General features: G+C 41.1%; 1 protein-coding gene across 1 annotated transcript; it reads right to left on the bottom strand.

Moving 5' to 3' along the window:
• Positions 1-15: 15 nt before the first annotated feature.
• On the bottom strand, positions 16-27,026 carry bbox1 (butyrobetaine (gamma), 2-oxoglutarate dioxygenase (gamma-butyrobetaine hydroxylase) 1). Its single transcript, XM_028579206.1, has 8 exons — positions 26,726-27,026; positions 21,514-21,981; positions 20,810-20,924; positions 5,735-5,933; positions 4,738-4,843; positions 4,354-4,550; positions 2,351-2,517; positions 16-1,094 (listed from the first exon to the last, which is right to left on the bottom strand). The coding sequence occupies exons 2-8, from the start codon at positions 21,916-21,918 to the stop codon at positions 934-936; spliced, it is 1,350 nt and encodes a 449-aa protein (XP_028435007.1). The 5' UTR covers positions 21,919-21,981; positions 26,726-27,026; the 3' UTR covers positions 16-933.
• Between the last annotated feature and the right edge of the window lie 874 nt (positions 27,027-27,900).

Genomic DNA, 27,900 nt, shown 5'->3' with positions numbered 1-27,900 from the left:
TATAATTTACAGAGACCCAACAATTCCCCCCAAGAGCAAGCATTTAGTGCGACAGTGGTGAAGGAAAATAGAACCCAAATGTTTCTGTTTGGCCAGATGCCACTAGGGTTAAGTAGACTGGTTGAACTGACCTTTTTAAATGTAAAGTTTAAGTGCAGAAACTTCACACTGCGGTACATTGCAGCTGCTGTACTTAAGGCAATTTTACTTCAGACTGCAACGCTACAGAATGAAGGGAAAGTCGAGGACACCACGTCCTTTGTTTAGGCACAGGATTGAACAGGAGAGGTAGCAAGATAGTGTTGCAGGCGGTAAGAAAAAAAAAAGCCTTTACATAAAGGCTCTGTCTGAAATCAGTGCCATGTTCACTACGCCCTATAGACAATAATATACCCAACAGTTTACTATAGACTGAGTCTATGAAATGTCTGTGATTAGAGTGTGTTACATAGATAATAGAGAGGTATTTTGAGGCAGCCAGGTTGCTAAATAGTTAACCAGAGAACTGGGAGTGATGAATTATCTTAAAAATAATCATCAAGTGCCGTACTCTGGGAAATTTAAGCTTATAAAACGTATTAATCACTAGTCCCTATGACTGAAGCCAAAAGCACCTTAAACATTTGAAAGCAAGGTGTTTTTCCATAATCTTTGCATTGAAGTGTTGCACTATGTTACGTGTTTAGAAAGTCGCCATCGCCACTTTAAATGTAGCTGACTTTCAGAAAGCATCCTCGTTGCGAATCATTGTGTAATTCCTCAAATTTCGTTTCAGATTGGATGCCTGACGACTTCAGAGAATTTCAGAGATTTAGCTCTCGACTTGTTGTCGGACACTTGACGGTCTTTGCACTTTGCCCCTCAGCGTTTTTGAGAGCAACGTTGAGCTCAAATGGCGGATTAAAGCCACTCGGGTCACCTCAGAATCGGAGCTCAAATGTTCCCGTGGACAGAGGCGCGGAGTATCCGGAGGCGAGACATGACTTCATCCCAGTCCAGGTAGGCGCCCTCGAGGTGTCGCAACCTGTCGGGCCGGCTGATGTAGTTCTTTCGCCCGTGCAGCAGACGCCAGTTATCAAAGGTCACGATGTCGCCTGAAATACAAACGACACCAAAGACATCCGTTACGGAGGTGGGAGGTCATTCTCATTTGATCCTTGTTTCGGTAAGGAACTGGATGCTTCTCGGTCTTGGAAGCAACAATCCGTTACAGCTGTAGGTAGGAAAGTAGTTAAAAGCAGACATGCTAACGTTAAACACACTTATGAATCAATTCCTTACACTTTTCGCTTTGGGGTTTTTTGAAAGGTTTCTACGGCCTTTTTGTGCACCACTTTGCGCCGGGCCTAGTTGCGATTTCTAATTTCTGATTGGACTGTCCAGGTAAAAGGGGTTTAGTAGTTTAATGTCGACGACGGTTCATTTAGGCCGGTTACACACTGGATGCGTCGCGCGAGCGTGTCAGCTGCATGGCGTGTCCGTTTATATTTCGGCTCCCATGTTAACAGGTCAGAGCTTACAACGCTGCCTGCGTGAAACGCGTGCCTGCTAGAAATAGAACCAACGCCTATTTTTCATGCGACAGGCAAGCGTGTTGGAAGCGTTTCCACGCAAATTAGAATAGGAAAAGATGTTTATATGTCGTTTAGACACAAATAAATATTAAATGACATGTTGATGTTTGAAAGTCTCCAGATTTTGATATAAATGTAGATATAAATGTAATTTAAAAAAAAAAAATGTCTATTTTCTAATATTGCACCTGTCAATACAGAACAAAATATTCTGTAGCCTATTTTGCCGTCAATACTGCCGACGTTGTCTTTGCTGTAATCAAATCCGTATATATTTATGTTTAACATGGTATTTCATTTTATCAATGGGAAACAGCCGTGTGTCCAGACAAGGCTAGCAGCAGCAGCGCTGCATCAGACACGTTTCTGGTGTGTAAAGACGGAGAAAACGCCACGCAGCCGCCACGCAACGGAGACGCCACACTCACCCTACGCAGCCGGTGTGTAACCAGCCTTACGGGATGACCCAGCCTGACGGTGACCCGAGATGAAACCGACTGATGCTGTAGTGACTGCGATGACGACGAAGATGTTGTAGGCTGCTGTGCCGTGTTCCGTTTACTACAAGCCTGAGTATCCCTCAGCGTGGATCCTTCTCTCTCAGAGCCTCACTGGCATTTTTTTCATGTCCTTATTTGAATTTTTCATCCGCTGAATAATAATCTCGGGTATATAAAGCCTCAGCCTCAGTTAACTGTGATTAGCAAGCTTCACGGGTACATTTCCCCGTGCTGGTTATTGTTCTGCCGGTAGAGTTTACCGAGGCACACACTGACCTGGCATCATTCTGTAGGTGACTACGTTCTCCGGTCGGTTCATCATATCCACGTAGGCCTTCAGCGCTCTGTAGAAGGGCTGAACCTGATGCACGGGGAGGTCCAGCACCGAATCTCGGGTGGCGTTGTTGAAGTTTATCCTCTCGACTCGGCCGTCGGCGGTGACGCTGCTCGGAAGGAGACAGAGGAGGACAGGAAAGTTCAATGACCAACAAAGGCGACTCTTGACTTTTAGAGGTGAAACTATTAGTCGATTAATCAGCAAAACGTTAGTCTCGCGTTGCCAGACCTCCCTCCAGCGCGCTGCCGAGGAGGGTCTGGCGAGTCCACACAAGGTTCCGGGATGGAAGCAAAACGTGCTCTGGTTCGTTGGCATTTCTTTAAACCAATCACAATCGTCATGGGCGCCGGACTGAGACACGGAGCCGCTGCAAAAAAAAGCCTCGGGGGAGGGGCTTGTTTTGGCGGAACACGTCTACGTTCACAAGTTGTTTTAGTCGTGCAACAGATGGATTGTGGACAGATAGTCTAGTTCAGTGTTTCTCAAATGGGGGTACGTGTACCCCTAGGGGTACTTTGGAGGACTGCAGGGGGTACGTAACATTTTTTTGCAAAATGTTTTTCACTTGCAAGGCTGTAGTTACTTCTACTGTCTTTTTTTATCTTTTGTTTTTGAAGTTTGTCACCTTTTATTTGAAGGTTTTGTCGCTTGTTTTGACCTATTCTAGCCTTTCTTCCTTAATCTTTTTTTTTTTTTTGCTTTTGTTAAAAAATTTGTCACATTTTTTCAAAGTTAGTCGTTTATTCGAATTTTTTTGTCACTTTTGTCGCCCTAGTGTTGCCTTCCTTCTACAAGTTTTTATTACTATTTTCGACCTATTCTTGTGTTACTTCCCTCTTCTGTCGCCTTTTTCCATCAGCATTGAAATGTTTTCCAGGTACAAGGCTGTGTGACATTGCTGTATTGTTCCTCTTTATATAGACTTTTTTTTTTTTTTTTTCTACCAAAAATGATTTGCGCTGGTTAGGGGGTACATGGCTTAAAAAAAGCTGTTCAAAGGGGGTACATTATTGAAAAAAGCTTGAAAACCACTGGTCTAGCTAGCTGTCTGGATTCACTCTACAGAGATCTGAGGAGCAGTTAACCATAGTCCTCAGAAATCCACCGGAGTTTAGAACGGCGACACAAAGAAAGTGGAAGGTGACGGACATCCGGCAGCACCGGAACAATCCCGGAAATGGAACGTCGTGGATATAGACTGACAAAACATTAACTGGCAACAATTTTTATAATTGATTAAACATTTAAGTCAAATATCTAGCAAACATGACAAATTCTCTAGTAGGGCTTCAACTGATCATTCATTTATTATTGAATAATCTGATATCATCTGGTATGAAACATTTCAGAAAATAGTGAAAATCAATGTGAAGGTTTGCTGCTTTCTTTCACAATTGCACATTAAATATTTTTTGGCATATTTGACTGTTTGGACGAAACGAGCATTTTGAAGACGTCACTTTGGTCTCTGGGAAATTTGACCAGGAACTTTCCATATTTTCTGACATTTTATAAACTTAAACAAGAAAAGAATCAATAGATTTATCAATTAAGAAAAAATAAATAAAAATCACTTGGTTCCAGTCCTTTTACCCAGAAAAGGATATGAAGGACACATTGACACACATGAACATCAGACCCAAATGTGGTTGTTACGACAATCTATATTATTGTGCTGCTATAACACACTGCTCTCTTTAAAAGTGCTTTATAAATACATTTGACTTGACTTGAACAATCTTCTGTTCCACATGGTTTTGGAGGCCATTTAAAGGATATCTGGACATAATACCTCTGAACAGCAGATGGCAGTGTCCCATTTCAAATGCCACACACAGTCTTCAAAGTAATGTGCGAGGTCTGTATCTGCTTCATACAGAGACCGTAAATAAAAAAAAAAAAATAAAAACAACCGGTGATCTGAAAGCCCATCTCCACTTACTCGATGATGCATTTCTTGGACTGCAGCATGAAGTCGCAGTAGTCCGTCCCCGTGTCGGTGTAGTCCACGAGGAGCGAGCTGAGTGTCCTGAAGGCCTCTGGGTCTTCGCGCTGCAGTTGCTCGGCCATGTGGAAGCCGTCCACCACCTCGCTCTCCCCTCCTTCCTCGGCCTGGGTGATGCAGTGCAGAAACTGCACCTACAACGGCAACAACACACACATGCCGCACAAATGCTCGTTTTTACAACTTCTAACGATATAAAAGCCGGAATGCCAGCAGTCGGAACAAGCACATAAAAGCAGCGCATAAATACATAAGTGATACCATATCTGTTCGGTGCAGTTTAATCCTCTAAACGGACCATATGAGTCCGATTTTACTCACTCCAGGCGCAAAGTGCAATGCAGGGTAGTCGGAATGGAGACTGAGCCTTCCTGAAGTGTAGGCTACATTGTTTGCCATGTATTTGTCCTGGACCTGCCACGTGTGCCTAAAGACAAAGATAACATTTATTAATAACCTCCCTGTTAATTATTTCACTTTGGCTTTAGAAGATAAGCAGCGACGATTAGGGGTGTGTGGAGAAAAGGATGGGATGACATGAACTTTGCAGAGATCCCTGAGGGGTACGTGGGCAGCTTCGCAGGAATGCTTAGACTGTAGTCTCTGAAGCAGATACTTCATTGAGATGCAGTAGGAGTCGAGGGCTAATGAGGTAAAGTTATCTTCTATGTTCTGTTTGCATGCCTCGTTTGGATTCCCGACCCATAAGACGCTCTAGTTTCTCTGATGGCAGGCCTTCAGCTTTCGTCTGCAGTGTCTTTACTTCCAGCAGTATGAGCTCATCCGCTGGCAGTGGAAAAGCTTTACGCTCCAAACCTCTGTTCTGACTGAGTGCACCAGGTAATTCCTCTAGCTTAAAAAAAACTGGAATGCTCTTAGGTTGTTTTCCCCCAGTCTCTGTCCTCAAGTAATCAGCACTGCACTAAGTCAAAACGATGAACTCTGGTGTGCTGAAAGGGCCAACAGACACTCGCTAAGCTTCTCCGTGGAAACCTAATGAATCAAAGCTACAGGTAATTGACTAGTGGACACGTTTTCCTAAACATTTAATGTTGTAAAGTGAGAATCTAACAACTTTTTTTCATCAAAAATATCTAGCCGTTTTCCCCCTGATTCCCTGGAAAAAGGATGTAAATAAAAGTGGTTTGTTTTTTTTGTGTCTAATTTTGACTAATGACACTTCCTGGGCTCTGCTCCATCTTATAATATGATCAGTGGAAATTTCAGCAGTTCAGGATTTAGTGGGGAGTCAGATTATTAAACAGTGGCTTGGCTGGGGATGACAAGAGAAAAAGGGTTGTACGTCACACAGTCTTACCCATAGAATGTCAGCCTGAGATAACCAATCCGCTCAGCTAGTCTGGCCACTTGGCCTTGCTCTCCCGGAGCCCCCTTCAGGTAGACGATGCCAACGCGTCGCAGGGCCAAGAGCCAGGCCAGCGCCGCCTTATCGTCATGAAGGACTTCCTGGTAGTCGGCCGTGGGAATGCGCAGTTTGGAGTCCCAATAATAACGCTCTGAATTGAGAAAGAGGACATGGAAGAAATGTCACTTCATCATAGTGGGGATTTACATAAATACAGTTCTAAACAACACTTCTTTTCTGTTTGTTTTTTTGTTGTTGTTTGTCTGACAAGAAATAAGCCGTGTGTCTGCAATGCACCGACATGAAGCTTTTCCACCAAACCATCTGTCTTTGTCCTGGCCTGTAGCTGCTCTGTTAAACAAACACAGCACAACAAGAACAGAACGGATCTGCAGCATAGCAACTTTATCAGATATCAGATTTTTTTTTTTTTCTTAGGTTAGGTTTTTGCATAGACATGAATTATAGCCACATTCAGAATTCCCAGATATAATAAGTTTGAATGCACAGAGATACTTAATGTTTTCACTTAAAACACCTGCCTCAACTTTATCCCATTGTTTGGTTCAACAAAAAAAAAAAAAAAAAAAAAAAAAAAAAAGACAAGAACCATCCTGGTGTGCAGCAGGAACGAGCTACGGTATAGAGCACGGCCATTCCCCTTATACATTCCGTCGACACACATCGCTACGTTTAGGACACATTCTTTTACCGAGATGGCGGAAAGAAAGTCGAATAATGTGCCTGAAGTCTGGTGTGCTACGGGCAAAGGAAATCAAGTCAAGTATATTGAACGAAACACATTATCAACGTGTAGTTGCATTTTTTTGCCAGGCTTAAAAATGGAACTAAATATTGAAAGAGAAAAAAAACAAAACAGAACTGGCTAGCAGTGTGACAGTGTGTGTAACTTTATTTTTGGTCTCTTTCATTTAAGAAACGTTGCAGCTTGCCACTGCATGCAATAGTCAACGCACTTCCAAGATGAATAGCACGCTGCGAAAAATCTGCCCGTCTCCATCAGACAGACAGACAGACAGACAGAAGTGGAAAAAATCCTCCAACTGCTCTCCACCCAGCTGGCTCGACTCCTTTTTCCATGCAGCCTCTCTCCAGTGACTTGCACAGAAACAGCTGCTAAGGACATTTGCAGGAGGAGGAGGTGAGGGGTGGGGGGGGTTTAGCTGAGGAGATTGTGTACCTGTCTGTCTGATGTTTGTGTCTCGTCCTCATGTCTCTTTTCAGTGCCCGCCAACCTTCAAAACAGCTTTCCAAATGGCTGCATATCACAAACTCATTAAAAGGCTAGAGTCAGCAGGAGACGGACACACGGCGAGGCGAGCTCAATGAACATTTATGCATAATTTATCATCCTCAAGTGTCTTAAAAAACGTTAGAAGACAATGTGGCGGTTTCGCTCTGAAGGCCATAAAGATTTACTGTTGCAACCAACTGTCGATGAGGAATTTTAGTGCCTCGTTGATGCGGGGAGGCACAAAGCATCAGTCAGAAACACAGTGGTCATCACGACTCGCAGACTGCCCTCCAAGCTTGTTGTCACAAATGATCAGCTTCTGGCCGCACGGTTCAAAGGGTCAGCAACTCCCCCCGCTTGTTAAAACTTGTCAAGAGGACGGAGGGAAACAAAGGCCGAGAATCTGAAAAGTGGGGCAAAGGTCAAGCCTGGATGTTACAATTGCTCTTGTGAAACTGGACCTGGACATCTTGTACAGGCACGGTGGTGTTTGGACTTCAGGGTGTCACCAAAGAGGCCACGGCGCCGGACGCAGTGTGCATTTGCATCAGCTGCGCGGCATTTGGAACACGCTCGCTGCTGTCAAGTGAGTTCACACTGTGGCGGCCGGGTCAAACAAACAAAAAAGATGAGAACTTTGCATGAATATCTGCCTTCTAAGCAAACAAAATCATATAAACCGCTCCTCACATTTATTTTTTTTTTAACTGGGAAAGCTAATCGCAAAATCTTACATGTGAAGGGTCAGAAGGAAGTTCTTTTTTTAGTCTCTTGTCAGTGCACTGTGGCACCAGATTAAAGAACAAATAAGGGCTTTGTCACCCCAACTGTGCTGTAGATACAAATCTGGTCATATTCAGAGCTGGTTAAAAAAAAAAAAAAAAAAACAGAGCTTCAATGGTGCAGAAGTACATCATTTATTTAAGTAATGTACTTCCAACTTATTTCCTGTACTTTTACTCCAACATATTTCAGAAGGTAATACTCTTCTCCGCTGCAATTATGCGACAGCTACAGTTACTGGTTACTTTTCACGTTCAAATTTGATCCATTTACTGCATACGTATGTATTGTGTCCTTGGTGTTTGGCTTGTAAGTCTTGTTGGTTGTTGTAAGGTTCTGTTGTATGTGTATGTGTCTATTCGGTCATGGTTTCTACTGTTTCCTTTCATTTATGCCGCGTCATATTACATTTGATGTTGTTTTTTGATGTCTTTTTTTTATATATATATATATATATAAAAGACTTATTAATGCATTAGTAGTAATAATCCAGGGATGTAATATAATACACACTCTGCTGAAAGGGGCCAGTCTGATATTAACTTTTACTTTTGACGTTTTACTGATTTTGTTTTGATTTGATTCATTTAGCACATGTAGAAAAACAACAGTGTTACACAACAAAATAAGTAAAAAAAAAAAAAGGACCCAGAAAATCCTCAAGGGTTTAAGCTGGGCTGCTTTTTGAGTGGGATAATTGTGAAATTGATCATTAGGGGTAAAAATGAAGGTGGTGTTTTGTTTAATGATCCATGAACAAATTGTGCAACTCTAAGATCGTTGCTTTGATAAATGTTAAAGTGCTCATATTATGCCTTTGGCTTTTCCCCTTTCCTTTATTGTGTTATATATCTTTTTTGTGCACGTTATATGTTTATGAAGTGAAAAAGCCCAAAGTCCACCCCAAAGGGACTTACCATTTCCAACAGCGTCACTTTGTAACACACGTTATAATGCTCACCTAGCTACTAGCGTGGCACGCCCTCATACTCTGCTTCTGACTGGCTAGTCGTCCTTACCTAGCTACTGCGCATGTGCGACTTCCATCAAAGATGGTACAGAAATGCGATGCCTCACTCTGTAGCTAAAACAGAGAGCTCAACACACGGTGAAAAGAGGAAAAAATATAGTGTTTTTTTAAACTTAAACCATGTAAACCTATTCTGATATAACCTCTACATACAATTATGAATCTGAAAATGAGCATAATATGAGCACTTTAAGAATGCCAAATTTGTGAAACAGAGGTTGATGTGTGACTCTTTGGAGTTAAGGAGCCAATGATTCTGACCGCTTGCTTTTCTAAACGAAAAATTGGTTGCAGCTTAGTTTGGTGTGTGCTAGCCCAGCCCAGGCAATATTGCAATAACTAATAAAAGGATAAATCATAGGACTGATATTTCCGTGTTTCTAATAGATTTATAATCACAGCTCTCATAGCGTTGTTTTCAGCTACAGCAAACAGCAGTTTTATAAAAAACAAGCTCTAAAAAAACCAAACACTGTACACTACCCGCTCAGCATGACGGACACAGTTAGAGACTGTCTGCTGAACATAGTGGAGCATTCAGCAGCTAAAGAGTCAGACGCTTCCTTCAAGACATGGTGGAGACCAATTCATTTAAGTTATTATTCACCAAGTGGCCAAAAACGCAGCTCTTAATGAATGATAATGTTGCTAAATTCTCAAACTGTATGTCAATGTTGTGTTCACAGCCTGTTTACACTGCTTGTTAAAGCAGGTTTAAATAAATTTGCTCATCTGTGTAAATAACACTGTGGTTTTCACAGGAAGGGCTGTACTGGTGTGTGCCTGAAGGGACCCCGCTGACAGTCTGACAAGATAGTATATGGGCATAATCCCCTCTCCCGCTTCCCCCTTGGTCGTGGTCTGCTACAGTGGCTTTTCCAGATGAGGAAACCTGAAGCCGTGGCTCCTGTGGCTGTCAGGCAGCTCATGGCAGTTTGGCTCTGCCCTCACTGTGCTCTGTTTAAGCTCAGAGGGCTGCGTCGCTCTCCTCTGCAGCTGTGAGAGCCTTCAAAGCTCGGTTTCAGTCACTGCAGTTATCCAGAGAGCTTTTATTTTGACTTGGTTACGTTTTATCACAGCGCTCGGATCGGCTCCCTTCAATGGGCCGTGTGTGGAATGCATAGTGGATGGCTCAAAGCCAGATGGGCAGAAACAACTTTTTATTTTTTTTTTAAGAAAGAATGGGCTTTATAAATTAGATTTAAGCTGTTTATACTAGAGGCACATTTTAGAGATCGTAGGGAAATAAAATAGAATAAGATTGCCTTATTTCAGCTGCAATCTGATCCCTAAATATGCCATTCGTGGATACTTATTTGATTTTAGTGACATTTTAGTATCAACAAAGTGGTGGAATGTAAGTACTTTACTTTATTACAGAGTGAGGTATTTGTTCTTTACCCAAGTGTTTCCATTTCATGCCCTTTTATACTTGTACTTCAATACAATGAAGTTAGAAATATTATACTTTTTGTTCTATGTATTTATTTGACAGCTGCAGTCACTAGTTACTTAACAAATTAAGATTTCATACACAAAACCTACTATGATATAAAATATGATGCATTTTTACAGATCAAACTACCCAACAGTAGCTACATAAGGCATAAATATAGAAATTAGTGCCTTGGCCAACTATGACACTAAAATGCCACTTACACATTAATGCATCAGTAATAATAATCCAATAATATAATATACAATAGTAGTATAACACTCACAGAGAGCCATTGTTCTGCATTATGAATATTTTTTACTTTTGATACTTTAAAACACATTTTACTCATAATACACGCAACATTTTCAACACATGAATTTTACCTGAAACTTATTCTTATATTGCAAGTATCACTACTTTTAATGAAGTAAGAGTTTTAAAGGTCCCGTGACATGGTACTCTTTGGATGCTTTTATATAGACCATAGTGGTCCCCTAATACTGTATCTGAAGTCTCTTTCCTGAAATTCAGCCTTGGTGCAGAATTACAGCCACTAGAGCCAGTCCCACAATGAGCTTTCCTTAGGATGTGCCATTTCTGTGTCCGTATGTTATGACCTCATAAGGAGCAAGATTCCAGATCGGCCCATCTGAGCTTTCATTTTCTCAAAGGCAGAGCAGGATACCCAGGGCTCGGTTTACACCTATCGCCATTTCTAGCCACTGAGGGAGCATAGGCAGGCTGGGGTAACTCATATTAATGTTAAAAAAACCTCATGAAGTGAAATTTCCATGCCATGGGACCTTTAAATACTTCCCCTCACCACTGAATGAAGCAACTTTTGACTTCCCCATTAATGACAGCAAGTGATAAATCATTAACACTGTTTCATGTGTAGGTGAATACAGATTATTTAAGCAGGGTTCTTCACCCCCAACACAGCTTGTTCACAGCTGCAAGAATTCAATCTGCTTAATGAGTAATGATTAGTGTTCTTGAGAAGACATAGCACCCATTACATTACCATAGTGGCAACATGTTGTGCATTCATTAGTGTTAATTTTACACAATTTGCTAAACTAAATTAGCCTGCCAAACTTAAGAGCGACTAAATTACTTGTTTTAAAGAGGGTGTAGCAATATATTTGGTAAACTGTTTAAACATATTTTTTGTCATAGCAGGCATAAAGTTTTAATATAATCCTATTTTCACCAGGCATTTGAAAAATAAAAACATAAACAGTGTTCCAAGTCATATTCCAATCAACAATTAGCGTGTGTGTTTTCACAGTGTGCATAATGTGTGTTTGTGTGTGACGTATATGTCAATAGTGCTGCAAGAAACTCATTCCACCCTCCACTAATTTGACAAACACACCTTTATCTGTGAAACATACCTGGGTGACGGAGCAGCCAACCGCTGAGACAGAGTGAGCAGTGTTTTCTCACTAGAGAGCTGCAGGCCCTCCACACACACACACACACACACACACTACTCCAAATACAACTCTTTCTACATCAGCAACTTTAGCTTCCCAAAACTCTACAGAGCCTTGCAGTAGTTTGTCGAACGATGTCCCTTTTGTCAATGTATTCTCACTGCTTTCAGTATTATTTAAACCGCCAAGCAGGAGGTCTGGCTTGCCAGAAAAATGAAAAATCCAATCATAATCACCGAGCTTTCCGTGCAGTCTGATGCAAAGGTGTTGACATTTCAAAAGAGATGACAAAGAGAAAGGATTTAACCCAAATATAGTTGATCCGTAAAGGAATTACAGGAATCCACTGTGAAAAATAAACTGTGTGGGTGAAAAATAGTGAAATTTTTTGAAATGAGGCCTAACATGCGATATGTGGAAGCTTTGGCTAACCAACATTATTTATGACATCGTCAATAGTCCATAATAGCACACAATGATTAAAGCTAATTTTGACAAATGAAAAACACTCAGTTTACGGTTTAGATTCCTCAAATTCCTTGCCGGTTGATAACGCACCATATGTACACGTGTATGTAAGCACGTGTTTGGAAGAACGGTTCTGCTGAAGCGGTAAATGGTGTGTGAAGTGAATGTCCGGTTCAGGGAAAACAGTTTTTCCATGGACGGACCTCCGCAGCTATGTTTCCAGGAGCCTTCTCTGGCAACTGACGAGTGATGACATAGAAGCCTAAATTCAGACCAGATGGCAAAGGGGAAGCACCAGCCAGACAGGGAGTTGACAAATCAGCTGCTACTTGGCCGAGTTATAGAATCGGTCAGTAGAATTAATAGAGAAAAGTCCAAACTCAACTGAGTCTGTTTAGTCCAGACGTTTACCATAACTGTCCAATCTAAATGGCATACAATAATTGACGTAATATTGAAGGTATTTAAAACAGGAAATAAGAGCAATAAAAAACTCAATATTGTCACAAGCGAGACTACAAACTACAAAGACAATTGGTCAAACTTGATTATGTTTCACACGGCTCCTATGAATTGGAGAATTTGTGAGAGCCGGGTGGAGACAATACCAGCACACCTTTTTTTTTTTTATATTTGAGTAGACAGTATCCCCCTTTAAAAGTTAAAAAAAGAATAATGTATTAAAAATAGTAAAAAAAAAAAAAAAAAAAGTCTTTAAACTTCTAAATCTTTAGGCAAAAAATGGGTTCCATGCACATTCAAAGATACCACTATTTTCAGCTCCCCTTTGGTTCTTGGGCAGGCTCCTCTAAATAGCTGGATATACTTAAAAATAATGCAAACACTGAAGAGGGCGCGCAAACTGTTCGGTTTACACGACATCGGGCGTCTGCATAGGCCGATGCGTCGACATGTGCAAACTGCTTGAGGTCATATATTTTCGTCTGCACATAGACACCCACAAAGAGTAAAGCAAAAATGCTCATGTACATGGGCAGGTGAAATTTACACATGACCTTCAAAGCTATCTGGATGCGGAAATTATTTTTCATTTTAAGGCTTTTGAGCAAAAGAGCTAAAAGCCTCTGCACAAAATGTTTTCATCCAGCACTTCAAAACAATTAAAAGGCTTCTTCAAAAGTACTATTGTCCGTACATTTTTTTGTGAAATCTGTACAAAAACAAGCCACTAGTGTAAGGCCAAAATTTGGCTGTGACTTGTAACTAGGGATGCTTTTTTTGGCAGGTCAGAGGAAGACAGCTGTTACGGTGAGAGATATCTCATCGCACCTTTAGTGTCTCATTGTTTTTAGTCAATCTCACTCTTGAGAAATGTACGATAAATTTTACAAAATCTGTCCCACATACTCCTTTCCCTAGGCTTTTACATACTTGCATCATATTTTGAAACTGTTGGACTAAAGTACACTGTAAGATACCACAGACTCCTGTGTCCATGGTCAAGAATGAACTGTCTAGAATAAAAGAAAATCTATTAGTATTGAATCTGTTAATATTGTATTGTTAACTTTTTTACAGAGGGCTTTATATAATAGCAGCAGTACGGATCGATACAAGTGTTAAGGCATCAAATACAAGGAAACTAAATTAAGAACAAAATCCCAATTTTAACTAAGTGCGAGACGGAATAAGAAGAATAAAATCAACTTTATTAAGACCGACGCATCAGTCTTATCAGAAATATGGAGCTCAAATGGAGCTTTGGTTCTGCTACTAAAATATGAAATGAGCAATCTACTGCAGGGAACACAAGGAACAAAAACAATCTGCAAATGATTATAGTAAACAAGCAGAAATCTTTAAGCTCTTTTGTCATTTAACCATTGTTGCTTGCTGTGTAAAACTACACCAAACTTAAAATGCGTAGCAGAAAGAAATGTCAGGCCCGAAAAGCCAGGCAGTGGTACTTTAAAACTTTATGCAGTTACTCTGAGTGATGACAGCAATTGACTCAACGTGTCACAGAAATGAGATGCCATTATTATGCCTTGTTCGAGGGCGAGCAATTCAAACAGTTTTTCTCAATAAGAGAAATGTTGTAAAGCAAAGAAGACAAACTCCTTTTACAAACTACCGATGTATGCTGGTGGATAAGTGTGTGAGAAAAAGGCTGTGAGCTATGTGTCTGGGCATATTTGTACTTTTTCTAAAAATCCATTTAACCTATTTCACATCCCTCTTTTAAATACCAGTGACATGAAATTAGTCATGATTCCCTCCCCGACTAAATAAACATGACAGGCGCAAAATGGGAGGCCCGAGACGATGACATGGTTCAAATATTAAAAGCATCTGGCAGGTGTTAAGAGTAAATCACTGACAGATTTATCGGTAAAAGGAAGAGTCATTGCAGATAAGGTTGTGAGTGACATACGTTTTTGGTGTTCTCGAGAGCCATTCATCATCATCACTCTCCTCCAAATGACATGAAAGGTTCAAAGTGCACATGCCAGCCAGAGTGGTTTCCAAAGGTCGAATGAATGAGATGAGATGCAATACTTGTGTTGACGATTACAGAAATGAAGGCATCCGTTAAAGACAAATACATATGAAAGCACGGTTGTCACATAGCAGTATAATAGCCAATTCAATATTTGACTAAAGATGCCACCCGCTGAGTGGCCCATGAAGAAGTTTGTCCAAGGAAACAGAAATAAATGAGAGTCTACAGCCCGCCACAATAAGGTGAATTCAATGGTAGTAGTTAGAGATGCACCGATAGACCGGCCATGACCAGTGACCGGCAGGTCAGTCTGACATATGCCGATTTCATGTCGGTCAACGCTACAATTAACTGACAACATAAGTTATACGGGTTACAGTTCTCAAGGACGCCCACACACACAGACGCAACAGCACAGTCTCTTTTTCCTTTCTCTCAACTTTTCCGCTGTGTGTCGCGCGTACCCGCTCGTGGTGTGAAGCGCGTGTCCGCGCTATTCTCGCACATGTAGGGAACCTCGGGAATTAACCTGCAACATGTCAGCTGTTTGGAAATTCTTCAGCGTGTGTGCAAGAAAATAACAAGAAAAAGTAGGGCGTGGAGGGACGACACCAAAAACCAAAATCACATTTTTTTTGTTGGATACTGGATGTGAAAAGAAGGAAATGGTTCTAACATTGCACTTCAGATGTGTGTGAATTTCCCACACCAGGAGTAATTTATATAGTTCTATTTTATAGTGATCCATTATCTGTTCAAAAAATGTTTGTGTGTGCTGTAAAGTGGTTAGAAATTTTTTTTTTATCGGAATCGGCTAAAATTGGTATTGGCTGGCCTAATTCAATGGAAATTGGAATCGGCCTAGAAAGTTGTAATCGGTGCATCTCTAGTAGTAGTAGCTCGACATTTCTGACCGAAAGACATTGCCAGCCCTTAAACCACGCCACTTTGTTGGCAACAAAAATCCATGCACTGGAATAAAAACAAAAAAATAGTGTCCAAACAGTAACAACTGTACATTAGGATATTATAGACTGAGTGAGGAAATATCCGTAGGAACTCCTTAGTCTCGGACAGCAGCCAGTTTGAGGTTAAATTCCTGGTTACACATACCTACAGGCTCAGGGATTTGTTCGTTCCCAAGGAAGGAAATACTGACAACAGTGAGCTTGTGTTTGGTAAGAACATGCAGATCTGTATTTGACCCTCACTCTAAATCAGTTTTCCATATGGCAGAGGCAGAAAGGGGGTCTGAATGAGACTCTCATTTATACAGACGTCAGCCTTTCAGAAAGTCCACTGCTCTACATTGTTTCACACGCAAACATACTGTTCCTCAGTTCAGTTATGACTAATGGAGAGTAGATGTGCAAGGACAACAAACTAGAGATGCTGACAAATCACATGTGCATCCAAATCCGCTACAGTAGACGTTTTAAAATCAAGGCCTACTTGAAGAACTAAGTCATTTCAAAGTAAAATCTGTCTGAGAATGATTGAAATTGAAGCGATGAGAAGCCCAAATTCAAAACATTATTGTTGATCTCTATATTTGGGACTCTATAACACAAGATTAAAACGTTTTCATTATAATGTAATATCTGCCTTTTAGTACTAGCAATAGTACTAGTTCCACGTTTCACTCCAATAATAGCTGACGCTGAACCACATAGTGCGGTTTGAGTTGCGCAACTCCATAGAAACGGTAAAAGCAGAAGAAAAAAACATTACTTCAGACATAAAAGCGGGAGGTATAGTAAAGGCTGAATAATATCCCCAGAGCTCCAATTTTCATATTGACCTCACAGTGTCCCGTGTGTGCTTAACTTTCACTGTTGAGAACACTTTAACGGGCATACTTGGGCCTGTAAAATCTAGGTGCACTGCATGAAAAAGGAAACAGAAATTCAAACTGTGGACTACGCTTCAGTGAGTTAACATCACGGAGAAGTAAGGAGAGAGAATAGGAGCCAAAATCCTCGGAGGTTAACGCTGTTCATCATCCATCTTGTGAGAATGTAGACCTTTTCGGTGCAAGGAATTTCATGCTGACACTCAGGAGGAAATAATTAAACCCAGAGAGAGAGAGAAAGAGAAAGAGAGAGAGAGAGAGAGAGAGAGAGAGAGAGAGAGAGAGAGAGTGTGTGTGTGTGTGTGTGTGTGTGTGTGTGTGTGTGTGTGTGCGTGTGCGTGTGCGTGTGCGTGTGCGTGTGCGTGCGTGTGTGCGCACTTCATCTTGTATTGTGTTTTGGTGCAGGAGCGCTCCTGGCTCTAAGCTGAGAAAAAAAAAAAATCTACTCTACATAATGACTATCTGTCTGTAAATTGTTATGGGGGGGATCTGTTTACACTTCAACATGAATGGAGGAGTTCTACAACACCCACTCGCACACACACACACACACACACACACACACACACACACACTCATAGCCTTAATCAGCCTGGAACAGAGCAGGAGCCACTCAGCCCTGTGGGTCCTTCAGGACCACGTGTGTGTACACAAACCCGACTACAGTCCATCCCCCGCTCCACTGAAATGCTGCTACCTTGTTCCACAGCTGAACTTTCTCTTCTGCTGTCTGGCAGACTATAAAACCTATTGGGCCATTGTAAATGTACTGTAAAATGGGTTCTCTTTCCAGTCTTAAAATAAACTCCTTCCTTAACAACCCTGTTATGTTACTGAGAAGAAGAAAAAAAAACAGTGAAAGAAGAGTTTAAATGAGAGGCATCTTTTTTTTCCCAGGAAAAGGTTAGAGAGAAAGTCCGTCCACACACACACACACACACACACACACACACACACACACACACACACACACACACACACACCGAGAGAGAGAGCTGCTGCCTAATTACATAATAGATGTTAACAAGCATTTTATTCAAAACCACTCAATTTCTGCTGTTGCTACATGCCAAGTGTTTACCATTACATCTAAATTGAAAATATAGTTCTCCTTTAAAAGGAACACGGCAACGTATTGGGACTTTATCTTATTCACCGTATCCCCCAGAGTTAGATAAGTCCATACATACCCTTCTCATCTCCGTGCGTGTCGTAACTGTCTGACGCACCCACTGCTAGCCTAGCTTAGCACAGATGCTGGAGGTAACCGGCTCCATCTAGCCTACTGCTCCCAATAAGTGACGAAATAACGCCAACATTTTCCTATTTACATGCTGTGATTTGTATAGTCACAGCGTATACAAATAAGAAGGTCACATGAGACACAGCTATCTTATAACTGTATACGTACTGGGAATAGGGCTGGGTACCGAACGTCGATACTTTTATGGTATCGAAAAAAATCCAATCCTATGAGTATCGAAAAATTCTTTATCTTTCAGTGCCAAATTTCGGTTCCAAAAGCATCTGAGCGCATAAGCGCAAGCTTATCTGTCCTCTCTGCATATTGACACAGAGCGGAGCTCCGACCGACACACACACACACACGCACGCACGCACACGGAGAGGTGCGGACGGAGTAAACTGTTTGCAGTGTTGTTGAAGTCACAGAGAGTCACCGTTGGTCTCAAGTGTGGTTACAGTTTTTTAAAACTTCACGCAGGCAGCGTTTGCTGCGATATGATATTAATGCCGAGGTGATATTAATGCCGAGGTGATATTAATGCCGAGGTGATATTAATGCCGAGGTGATATTAATGGCGAGCTGAAAGCGGTCGCGGTGCTGTTGACGTTACACTTCCTCTTAGACAAGCAGCCACAACGGTGGTTTCTCTGCCCTGATGACTGACTGACAGGCTGAGCTTGTAAGGCAAGGCACTTTTATTAATGTTACTCTGAGTGAGCATATGGTATCGAAAAAAGTATCGTTAGGAATCGATATCGAAATTGGCAGCGGATCGAAAGATTCTGAACGATACCCAGCCCTAACTGGGAACTATTCTCAGAAGGCGAAGCACTGCTACTTGGGCGGAGTGATTTGCTCGCCGCACCTGAGAAGCCCCGTGGTGAGGAGCAGAGAGTTCACCTGGAGTAATATCACTCCGCCCAAGTAGCAATGCTTCGCCTTCTGAGAATATAGTTCCCAGTAGGTATACGGTTATAAGATGGCTGTATCTCATGTGACCTTGTTATTTGTATATGCTGTGACTATACAAAATGTAAATAGGAAAATGTTGGCATTATTTTGTCACTTATTGGGAGCAGTAGGCTAGATGGAGCCGGTTACCTCCAGCATCTGGGCTAAGCTAGGCTAGCAGTGGGTGCGTCAGACAGAGTTACAACACGCAAGGAGATGAGAAGGGTATGTATAGACTTATCTAACTCTGGGGGATACGGTGAATAAGCTAGTCCCGATAAGTCGGCGTGTTCCTTTAAGTTGTCCCTTTTTTCAAATTAAGCGTTAAACACACTTAATTTAGACAATGTTGACGTGGTTCAGTACAAGTAGGGCTTAATATTGTCAGCAAAATCTACTTGAATATGGCAGTATTTGTAAAACTGAACCAGAACAAAATCACAGCCTACACTTTTTGTCATTTTACACTAATGTTAGGCTGAAATTATTTTCAGTTGACTACCCTTGACATACTATTTCATAATACAACAATAAGGATTGAATAGCAAAGAATTAGACATCAAAACATAAAGGTGATACAATGCAATACTGCAATTGCTGCTAAAGCCTAAATTCTTGCACTTCAATTTTTATACTGACTTTAAAAATAGAAGAAAAGACAGAAATTACATGTCACACAGGAAAATACTCAATTTCACAAAATAAAAACTTTCCAATGTGGTGACACTGGAAGGAAAATATAAAAATGAGCTCTGCTTGTATTTTGCAATCAATTACAGTGAATGTGTTACTGTATTGATGTTTGTGTTAAGGAGTCAACATTGATGACACTGACTTTTTTTTTTTTTTTTTTAAGATTGTGTTTTTTTGGGGTCATTTTCTTTTCTTTTTTTTAGGCCTTTATTGACAGGACAGCTGAAGAAATGAAAGGGGAGAGAGGGGGAATGACATGCAGCAAAGAGCAGCAGGTCGGAGTCGAACCCGGGCCCGCTGCGTCGAGGAGTAAAACTCTATATATGCGCACCCGCTCTACCAACTGAGCTATCCGGGCACCCAACCCAACAGTGACTACTTAATCACATATCTGTACTGAAAAATAAGGCATTAAATCTGTCATATCATTGAGAATATAAATGGGCTGCTTGGATTTAACACGGATTTGTTTGGACTGCTGCGAACTATGACGTTCATAATGGCACGTGGTCACAGTATGGAACGTGTCATCCGTGACGAGCCTCATCGGGCCAGCTTGTTTACTATTCATACAAGCAGGTAACACTTGCTGCCTGCCAAGCAGACAAATGGCTTTTCTCAGATACCGCTTTAAAAATGCAGGAATTCATGACAGCGTTTGTTCATCCTGTTAATTCTAAGACAGCTGCGTTGTGATTTATGGCCTCATATTAAAAAAATCATCTCTTTGATCAACAACAGGGTAATCAATTAGAAAGTAATCATTAGTTTCAAGCCAGTGCAATCCAATCAGTACAGACCTTCTTTGTCAGCAGTTTAAATGTATGTGTATTTTTTACAAGTACAACACTACCAGCTTCATGTGTGAATACACATGGTAAATTAATTTGGGGGGAGATGAGCACATTGTAGTTTTCAAGTACATCACAAATTGAATGGAAGTTCTACATAAAAGGCCCCTGATACACATGCACTCAGTAACCAATTTATTAGGTTTATCTAGCTAAACTGAACTGCATTGCATTATATAGAGAGAGGTTTGTTATTTGGGCCACCCTCATTAATATAACAAAACAATACAACCATTTGTTAGTATAACACAATACAACAGCACCACTGACTACATCCTTCAAAATGACCATACATTCAACAAAAACGGAACATTATAACTTCCACGACAGTAGGATTCATTGCAAAACTGTTGTATTAGACTGCGTTAGTTTGGTGTACCTAATAAAGTGGCGACTGAGTGTATTTCTGTAGGACAAATCCCTGTAGAGCACTTACAGCAGCTGTACATGCATAAAGGAGGTGGTCGTCAAAACCAATCCAATCCCAATTACATGACATTCTAAAATACAGACTTTTACTGTAAAATTATAATGAAAAATATAAAAGCTAGACTCACCGTTGAGGAAAAGCTCTTCTTGCATTGCTTGTCTGGCAGCAGCAGAGAAGCAGCGTTTCTTCAGCCACTCTGCGTCAAACACACTGGTGTGCTGGTCGGGCCACACAATGGACACCTGTGGAGAGACAGAAAGCTTATTGATTGCATTTGGCCAAAAATGTTTTAGCTCTTTTTTTTTTTTTTTTTTTTTTTTCATGTTTTCACCTCTTAACGTTTTATTTTCTTAAGCCATCAACTGATTGTTTTGTCACAGTGAAGTTGACCTTTGACCTTTTGGATATAAAATGTCATCACTTTGTCCTATAAGACATGAAGTTAATTATGGCAAAGACATTCTTGAGTTAGGCCAAAAATGTGTGAACCTTTGAACCCAAAATCAAATGAGTTCAAATTTGAAGAAATTGCCTCCAGGGGGGTCCTTAGATATCATATTCACAAGAACGGGACGTCAACCCCAAAACATAAAGTTAGAGGGCCAAACCGGTATTTTAATTAAAGATTAACCGTATTATCAAACTTGTACATTGATATGAAGGAATAATGAAAGCTAATGCAACCAAAATGTCCATTATTACCATCCAGTGGAACTGTAAAACTGTGTGGAGGCTATTACACAGCCGGTTTGGGTCATTTAAACATTCATATTTTGCTCTTAATATAGACTACAATGCTGAGTGTGTGTAAAGATAATGGCAGCAGCCTACCTTGTAATCATTGGTGACCTCCACAACGTTGACTCCTGTGTGGATATCAAGATCAGACATCAACAGTTTGCGGGCCTGAGCAGACTCCAGGGTACACAGTGGACACTGGCAGTTGTCTCTCAGCCAGGTGAATGGGTACAGACTTTGGCCTCCATCCTCCCACTCCACCTCCATCATCCTCTCTTCATCCAGAGCCCGGACGTGCCTCACTGAGTGGCGAGCCAGAGGGAGGGAGGCAGACCCTAGTGTCTGCTGCGCACGAAGCTGCATTGAAGTCAGACGAGAGGGCAGTGGACCTGCAGCTCGCCCCGGTCTACGACAAGCCCTCAACGCCTGGCAGGCCGTAGCAGAGGTACTTCTCTGCAGAGCAGGCAGGGCGAGACGTGCAAATGTACTCATCCACATTTCTGAATGGTTCCCTCCAGGCAACTAGGCTATGTTTCCAGATCGGAAAGGGCCACCAACTCTCTGTAGTTTATATGAGAAAGGGAATCAATACAATGAAACAAATGGCTGTATAACAAACCAAAAGTATCAAATTACCAACATTAGTTGAATAAATTGTCTCAATGTCACAATCAAATTAAGTATATCACGAGCCAATGTGAGAAAGGTCAAAATAATGCACTGACGCAATTAAAAGCATCAACAACAATGTTGTTGTGACTTAAATTAATAGGAATTATCACCCAGAGAAGGGGGTCTTCAATTAAAAGTACTTTCTTGCGCACAAAATAATACTGTATACACAAAGTCCTTAGTTTATCTCTGCAGAGAAAATAACTAAAGAAGCACTGGTCTAGTCTCATTGCCCGCATTCTGTCATTTCTGAGATACTCTCTCTTCTGGTTCATGTCAGTTGTTTCCCTGTGACTAGTCTATATCAACGACGATTAATTTGCGGGATTGCTCCGGTGCCGCTGGAAAATGCGCCGGATGTCCCTCATTTTCGGCGGATGTCACCTTCCGCTTTCTTTGTGTTGGCATTCAAAACTCCGGTGGATTTATGAGGACTATGGTTAACTGCTCCTCAGATCTCTGCAGGGTAAATCCAGACAGCTAGCTAGATAAGTGTGCTGTGTGTCTGATATTTTGCTGCTGTAACACTGTAATTTCCCATTTTTAGAATCAATAAAAAATATATCTATCTGTCCAATCTGAGTTTTCTGTTGCACCACTAAAACAACCTTTGAACGTAAACATGTTCCACCAAAACCAGTTTCTTTCCCGAGGCTATTTTTGCAGAGGCACTGTTATTGCGTCCGGCGCTTAGCACCGCCCAAGACGATTGTGATTGGTTTAAAGAAATGACAATAAACCAGATCACGTTTTTCTCCCAGACCCTCCTCCGCAGCGCTGTGGAGGAAGGTCTGGCAATGCGAGACTGTCCTATGACACATTAGTAGCCTCAAAATTATGTAAACTAAAACTAGGGCTGCAACTGACAATTATGTTTGATTAATCAGCTGATAATGTTCTTGATTAACTGATTGTTTGGTCTATCAAAAAATAACAAAATCAGGAAACTTAAAATGTCCTCGAGCCCAAATTGATGTCATCAAATGTCTAGTTTTTTTTCTGACCAACAATCAAAACCCCAAAGATATTTAGTTTACTATAATATTAAGACATGGAAAGCAGCAAATTGTCCAATTTAAGAAGTTGCCAATTAATCAAGTATATGAATCATTGCAGCTTTCATGAATTCCAGCAATAGTAGTTGATTTGTTATGTTGTTCATTTAACTGAACGCTCAGAAATAGCCCCCCACCCTTGCACTGAACAAAGTCAATCAACACTGTTCTGCTCATCTACCTCATGTATATTTTTAGGGGTCTAAGCCCGAGTCTGTAAGAACTGGCGGTAGCAATAGCTACGCCGTTCGCACAGCAGGGCTGTGGAACCCTATTGTTTTTCTAAGGATTTTTATTTTCCATTATTCTTCTCCGCCTAAAACTCCGACTGCAGCCTAAACCGTACATGGTGGGGGGTTGCAATTTTCAGGACTGGTCCAAAACCCTGCAAGGACCTCAGGCGCAAAAAACTACCCATTTTTACCACTAGGTGGCGCTATAGCAGACAAAAACGCGTTTGGCCCTATAACTCCCACACCGTACACCCGACATTCAAAAACCATACATCCACGCGTTCCCTGGATCCAACTGAATCACTTGATATAGGCCACGCTAATTTCCGCCTTTTATTTATCGTGAATAATCGTGATTTATCAAAAACCTACTTTTTCGAACTCCTCCTAGACCGTGCGACCGATCTACATGAAACTTGGAACGTAGCATCCCTAGACTGACCTAACAAAAATTCATAAAAGGAATTTTTGTACGATAAAAATTGCACATATAACGCACAAACTAATTTGTGTAGCTAACTATGAAAACACCAACTTTGCCATATCTCAGCCAAAATAAATGCTATCAACCCCAAACTTTAGATTATTCTTTGCCATGCCCCTCTGGAGGTACCCCATGCATTTTACGAATATTGGTCACTAGGGGGCGCTACAACTACAAAAACTTTATATCTCATGAACGGCTCATCCGATTTATAAGAAATTTGATGCGTACCATCTGGGGCCAATCCTGAGGCCATCCCTAGAATGGAGTACCGAGGGGTCAAAGTGGACGTGGCCTATGGGACCCAATGTGACCCAACTCTAATTCACCACTTACACTAATGTGAACAACTTTAAATTTACAGGGTAGATGGACAATGGGCCATGGATCACACCTACCAAAACTTACACATGTGGACCACTAGTTGGCGCTATAATGTTTTTTTGTCATTAACTCCCACAATACAAATTGCACATTAGAAATTCTTACATCCACGTGTTCGTTGAATCAAGCTGAATTACGTGATATAGGCCACGCCCATTTCCGCGCAAAAGTCTTTTCACAATATCGCGCAATGTGCAAAACCAACTTTTTCGAACTCGTCCTAGGCCGTGCGACCGATCTTCACGAAACCTGGTAGATAGCATCTCCAGATGGACCTGACAAAAAGTTATTGAAGGAATTTTGCTACGTTACAGTATGCGCATTTGACGACAAAACCAATTTTCCTATCTAGCTACCACACACATATCATATCATATCTCGGTTAAATTTAATGTTATCAGCAAACAACTTGAGATGCTTGTTCAATATTCCACTGCGATGCTCTGTACCAAATTTGGTGAAGATCGGTCTTTAGGGGGCGCTATAAGCAACGTTTATTTGTTTCACCCAATAACTCAATGTATTTCAATGGGAAATTTGCAATTGCAATATCTCTGCCACAGTAAAAGAAATCAACACAAAACTTGTGGCTCTGTACCAAATTTGACAAAGATCGGCCATTAGGGGGCGCTATAATCAACATATAAGTGTTTTGCCCTGTTAATCAATGTTAATGGTATATTTGCAATGGGAATGTATCAAAGACCTTGCAGCTCACACGTCTCAATATTTACTGATGTTTACCTCCTACCGTTACGTTTTGGTTTTCGCTTTTGCGTGGTCCCATGGTGTTCTACAATAAAGAAACTTCTTAACCCACCTGACAAAGTTTCTACAATCTTCACAGAGGAGAAAATGTAACACTTTATTCCCACTTTTTCAATCCAAAATCAACACCATTCATATGCGCTGATACTGTGCAAATAAACATTGCAGTTGGTGCTAAGTGGAGAGTCTGTCATAGTGTGATTGGTTATGTCGGTGGCATTGATTCTTAATTTCCCACGAAGTTGATCGCGGTCACGTGTCAGTTAAACTTCTCATCTCCAATCCTATCTGTATTTGTGAGAAGTGCCTCTGTCCGGAGTTGAAAGCCTACTTTACGGCTTTATTATCGAGTTAATAGCCGCGTGTGCTCGTGTCGGCCGCTGTCCATTTCCTAAGGTTCTGAAATGCAAACAACTTTTGACTACTTTATGTTTTTTAAAAGACGTGCGCCAGACCTCGTGCATCAAACCTCTCGATATTCACCGTTTCTCCACCCTACGTAATGCATCAGGTCCCGCATTGGCGCAGCTTCGCGGGTCATCAGGGGCAACTGGTGCGGCTCCCCGGGGCGTCGCGGATGACTGGCATCGAAGGTGAATGGCATCGGAGGCGAATGGCATCGGAGGCTTGGGCCCCGTCATAACTGCTTGCAGTTCTAGTCAATCTTACAATTACAATATTGTTATTAATATATTATCATTGCACTGAACTGCCTTGAACTATATTTATATTTAAATCTTAAATCTCAGACTATACTGATATTGCACTATTCCTTCCCTCTCTTCAATTTTCAATTCAATTCAATTTTATTTATAGTATCAAATCATAACATAGGTTATCTCGAGACACTTTACAGATAGAGTAGGTCTAGACCCCACTTTATAATTTACAAAGCCGCAACAATTCCAACAATTACAGTAATTCCCTCAAGAGCAAGCAGTGCAACAGTGGCGAGGAAAAACTCCCTCTTGGGAAGAAACCTCGGACAGACCCAGGCTCTTCAATTGTTATTGTATATTTTTTGTAAATTTGTAAATTCTATTGTATTGTTATACTGCATACTTAACTTTTTTATTTTTTTTTTACTGTAGGCTACTTTATGTTTTTATTCTTATATGTTAAGTGGGTGTTGTACTTTGAGAGCAAAGATTAACCGGAGTCAAATTCCTTGTTTGTTTAAGCAAACCTGGCCAATAAAATTGTTTGTATTGCTCTTCTTAGGACAAGGCTTTTGTGTAACTTAGCCTTTAAAATCCAATTCATGATCTATATTCCTCTTTATTAAAGTGTGGGTCCTTCTGCTTGCTTACTGTAACTTGTTTGCATGTTTAGAGTAAATATAGCAGCCTCCACTAACTGATACCTAAAAACAAAACGTGCTTGGTTCTGGTTTCGGGTGGATTTGAGTTCAATTACCACGCGACATAAGGTTAACGTTAACGTTATATCGATATTTCGCTTTGAAGATGTGCCTAGCTAAACTAGTTGTTAGCTAGCTAGCTAGTTATTTAACGTTAACGCAAACACACCCGGGCTCCTCCTATATAACCTTTAATCCATTTCACACTTTAAGTTTTAAAGCTAACAGAGAGGCTAACCTTCTTCCACTGCTGGGTTTTCTTTACCGGTTCGCTTTCAAGTTTATGTATTAAAGTGTAGTAATAACTAGCTAAAGTGTTTGCCAGTAACAGACGTTAACGTTACGTTACCTGTGATATTTTGTTTACGGTTCCTCTTCCCCACGAGCACCGTCAACACAAATGCCGGTGCTGTTGTCAGCGTGTGATGTGAAAGAGAGAAAGTGGGTGAAAGGTTGACCGGGAGGCTGTGCAGGATGACATAATCACTGTACAGTAAGTGCATGGACGTTGCTCTACTTTTCAGTCCCAACGGATAACGGAATCCTGAGCCAACCCGGATGTGTTTAATAAACTATATAGATAAAAGTACAAGTTGTCACCCTACGTACAAATTGGCAAATATAGCAGAGAGCATGACTCCTTGCAGTTGCTGTTTGTGAGTCAGAATCTCAACCACCGTGTGCAATTGTTTCTGAGGGGGTGGGGTGCGGCAGGTTTATGGGATCTTGGGGCCCTCTAACAGACACAATATATATTTATATATTTAACAACAGTAAGAGTAGAGAGTCAATGCCAAAACTCTGTGAGACAGCACTTGGTGGTTTGAGCTAAATACAAACTTGCTAACACACTGACATGCAGATGTTCCGCATTTCATATTTATCATCAAAACTGACCTGCTTGTGGCTCTAAATGAAAAATGTTCACCAAAGGAAATCATTTATCTTCTAGTGACCTTGAATATCTGTAATAAATGCAGCATTTTTCGGCTAATTGGATGGATGTTGGGATGGAAAAAAATTCCCATCTTAAGGACTTGCGACCTTTATCGGCTGTATGAGTACAGAGTTGGTTGTGTGAGGGTTAAAGGAACACGCCGACTTATTGGGAATTTAGCTTATTCACGGTAACCCCCAGAGTTAGACTAGTCCATACATACCCTTCTCATCTCCGTGCGTACTGTAACGCTGTCTGACGGTTTCAGCATTAGCTTAGCCCAGCACAGATCCTGCAGGTAACTGGTTCCAACTAGCCTACTGCTCCGAATTGTCACGAAAGTGACAAAATAACGCCAACATGTTCCTATTTACATGTTGTGATTTGTATAGTCACAGCGTGTACAAAAAACAACGTAACATGAGACACAGCCGTCTTCTAACAGTAAACAAACCGGGAACTATATTCTCAGACAGGCTGGCTGCGAGCATATCACTCCGCCCAAGTACTATATTCTTCCGCCTGAGAATATAGTTCCCGGTTTGTTTACAGTTAGAAGACGGCTGTGTCTCATGTTACGTTGTTTT

The sequence above is a fragment of the Perca flavescens genome, chromosome 1, assembly GCF_004354835.1.
Source record: "Perca flavescens isolate YP-PL-M2 chromosome 1, PFLA_1.0, whole genome shotgun sequence".
Lineage (NCBI taxonomy): Eukaryota > Metazoa > Chordata > Actinopteri > Perciformes > Percidae > Perca > Perca flavescens.
Note: the sequence above shows the minus strand (reverse complement) of the source record. Positions and strands in the feature narration are given on the sequence as shown.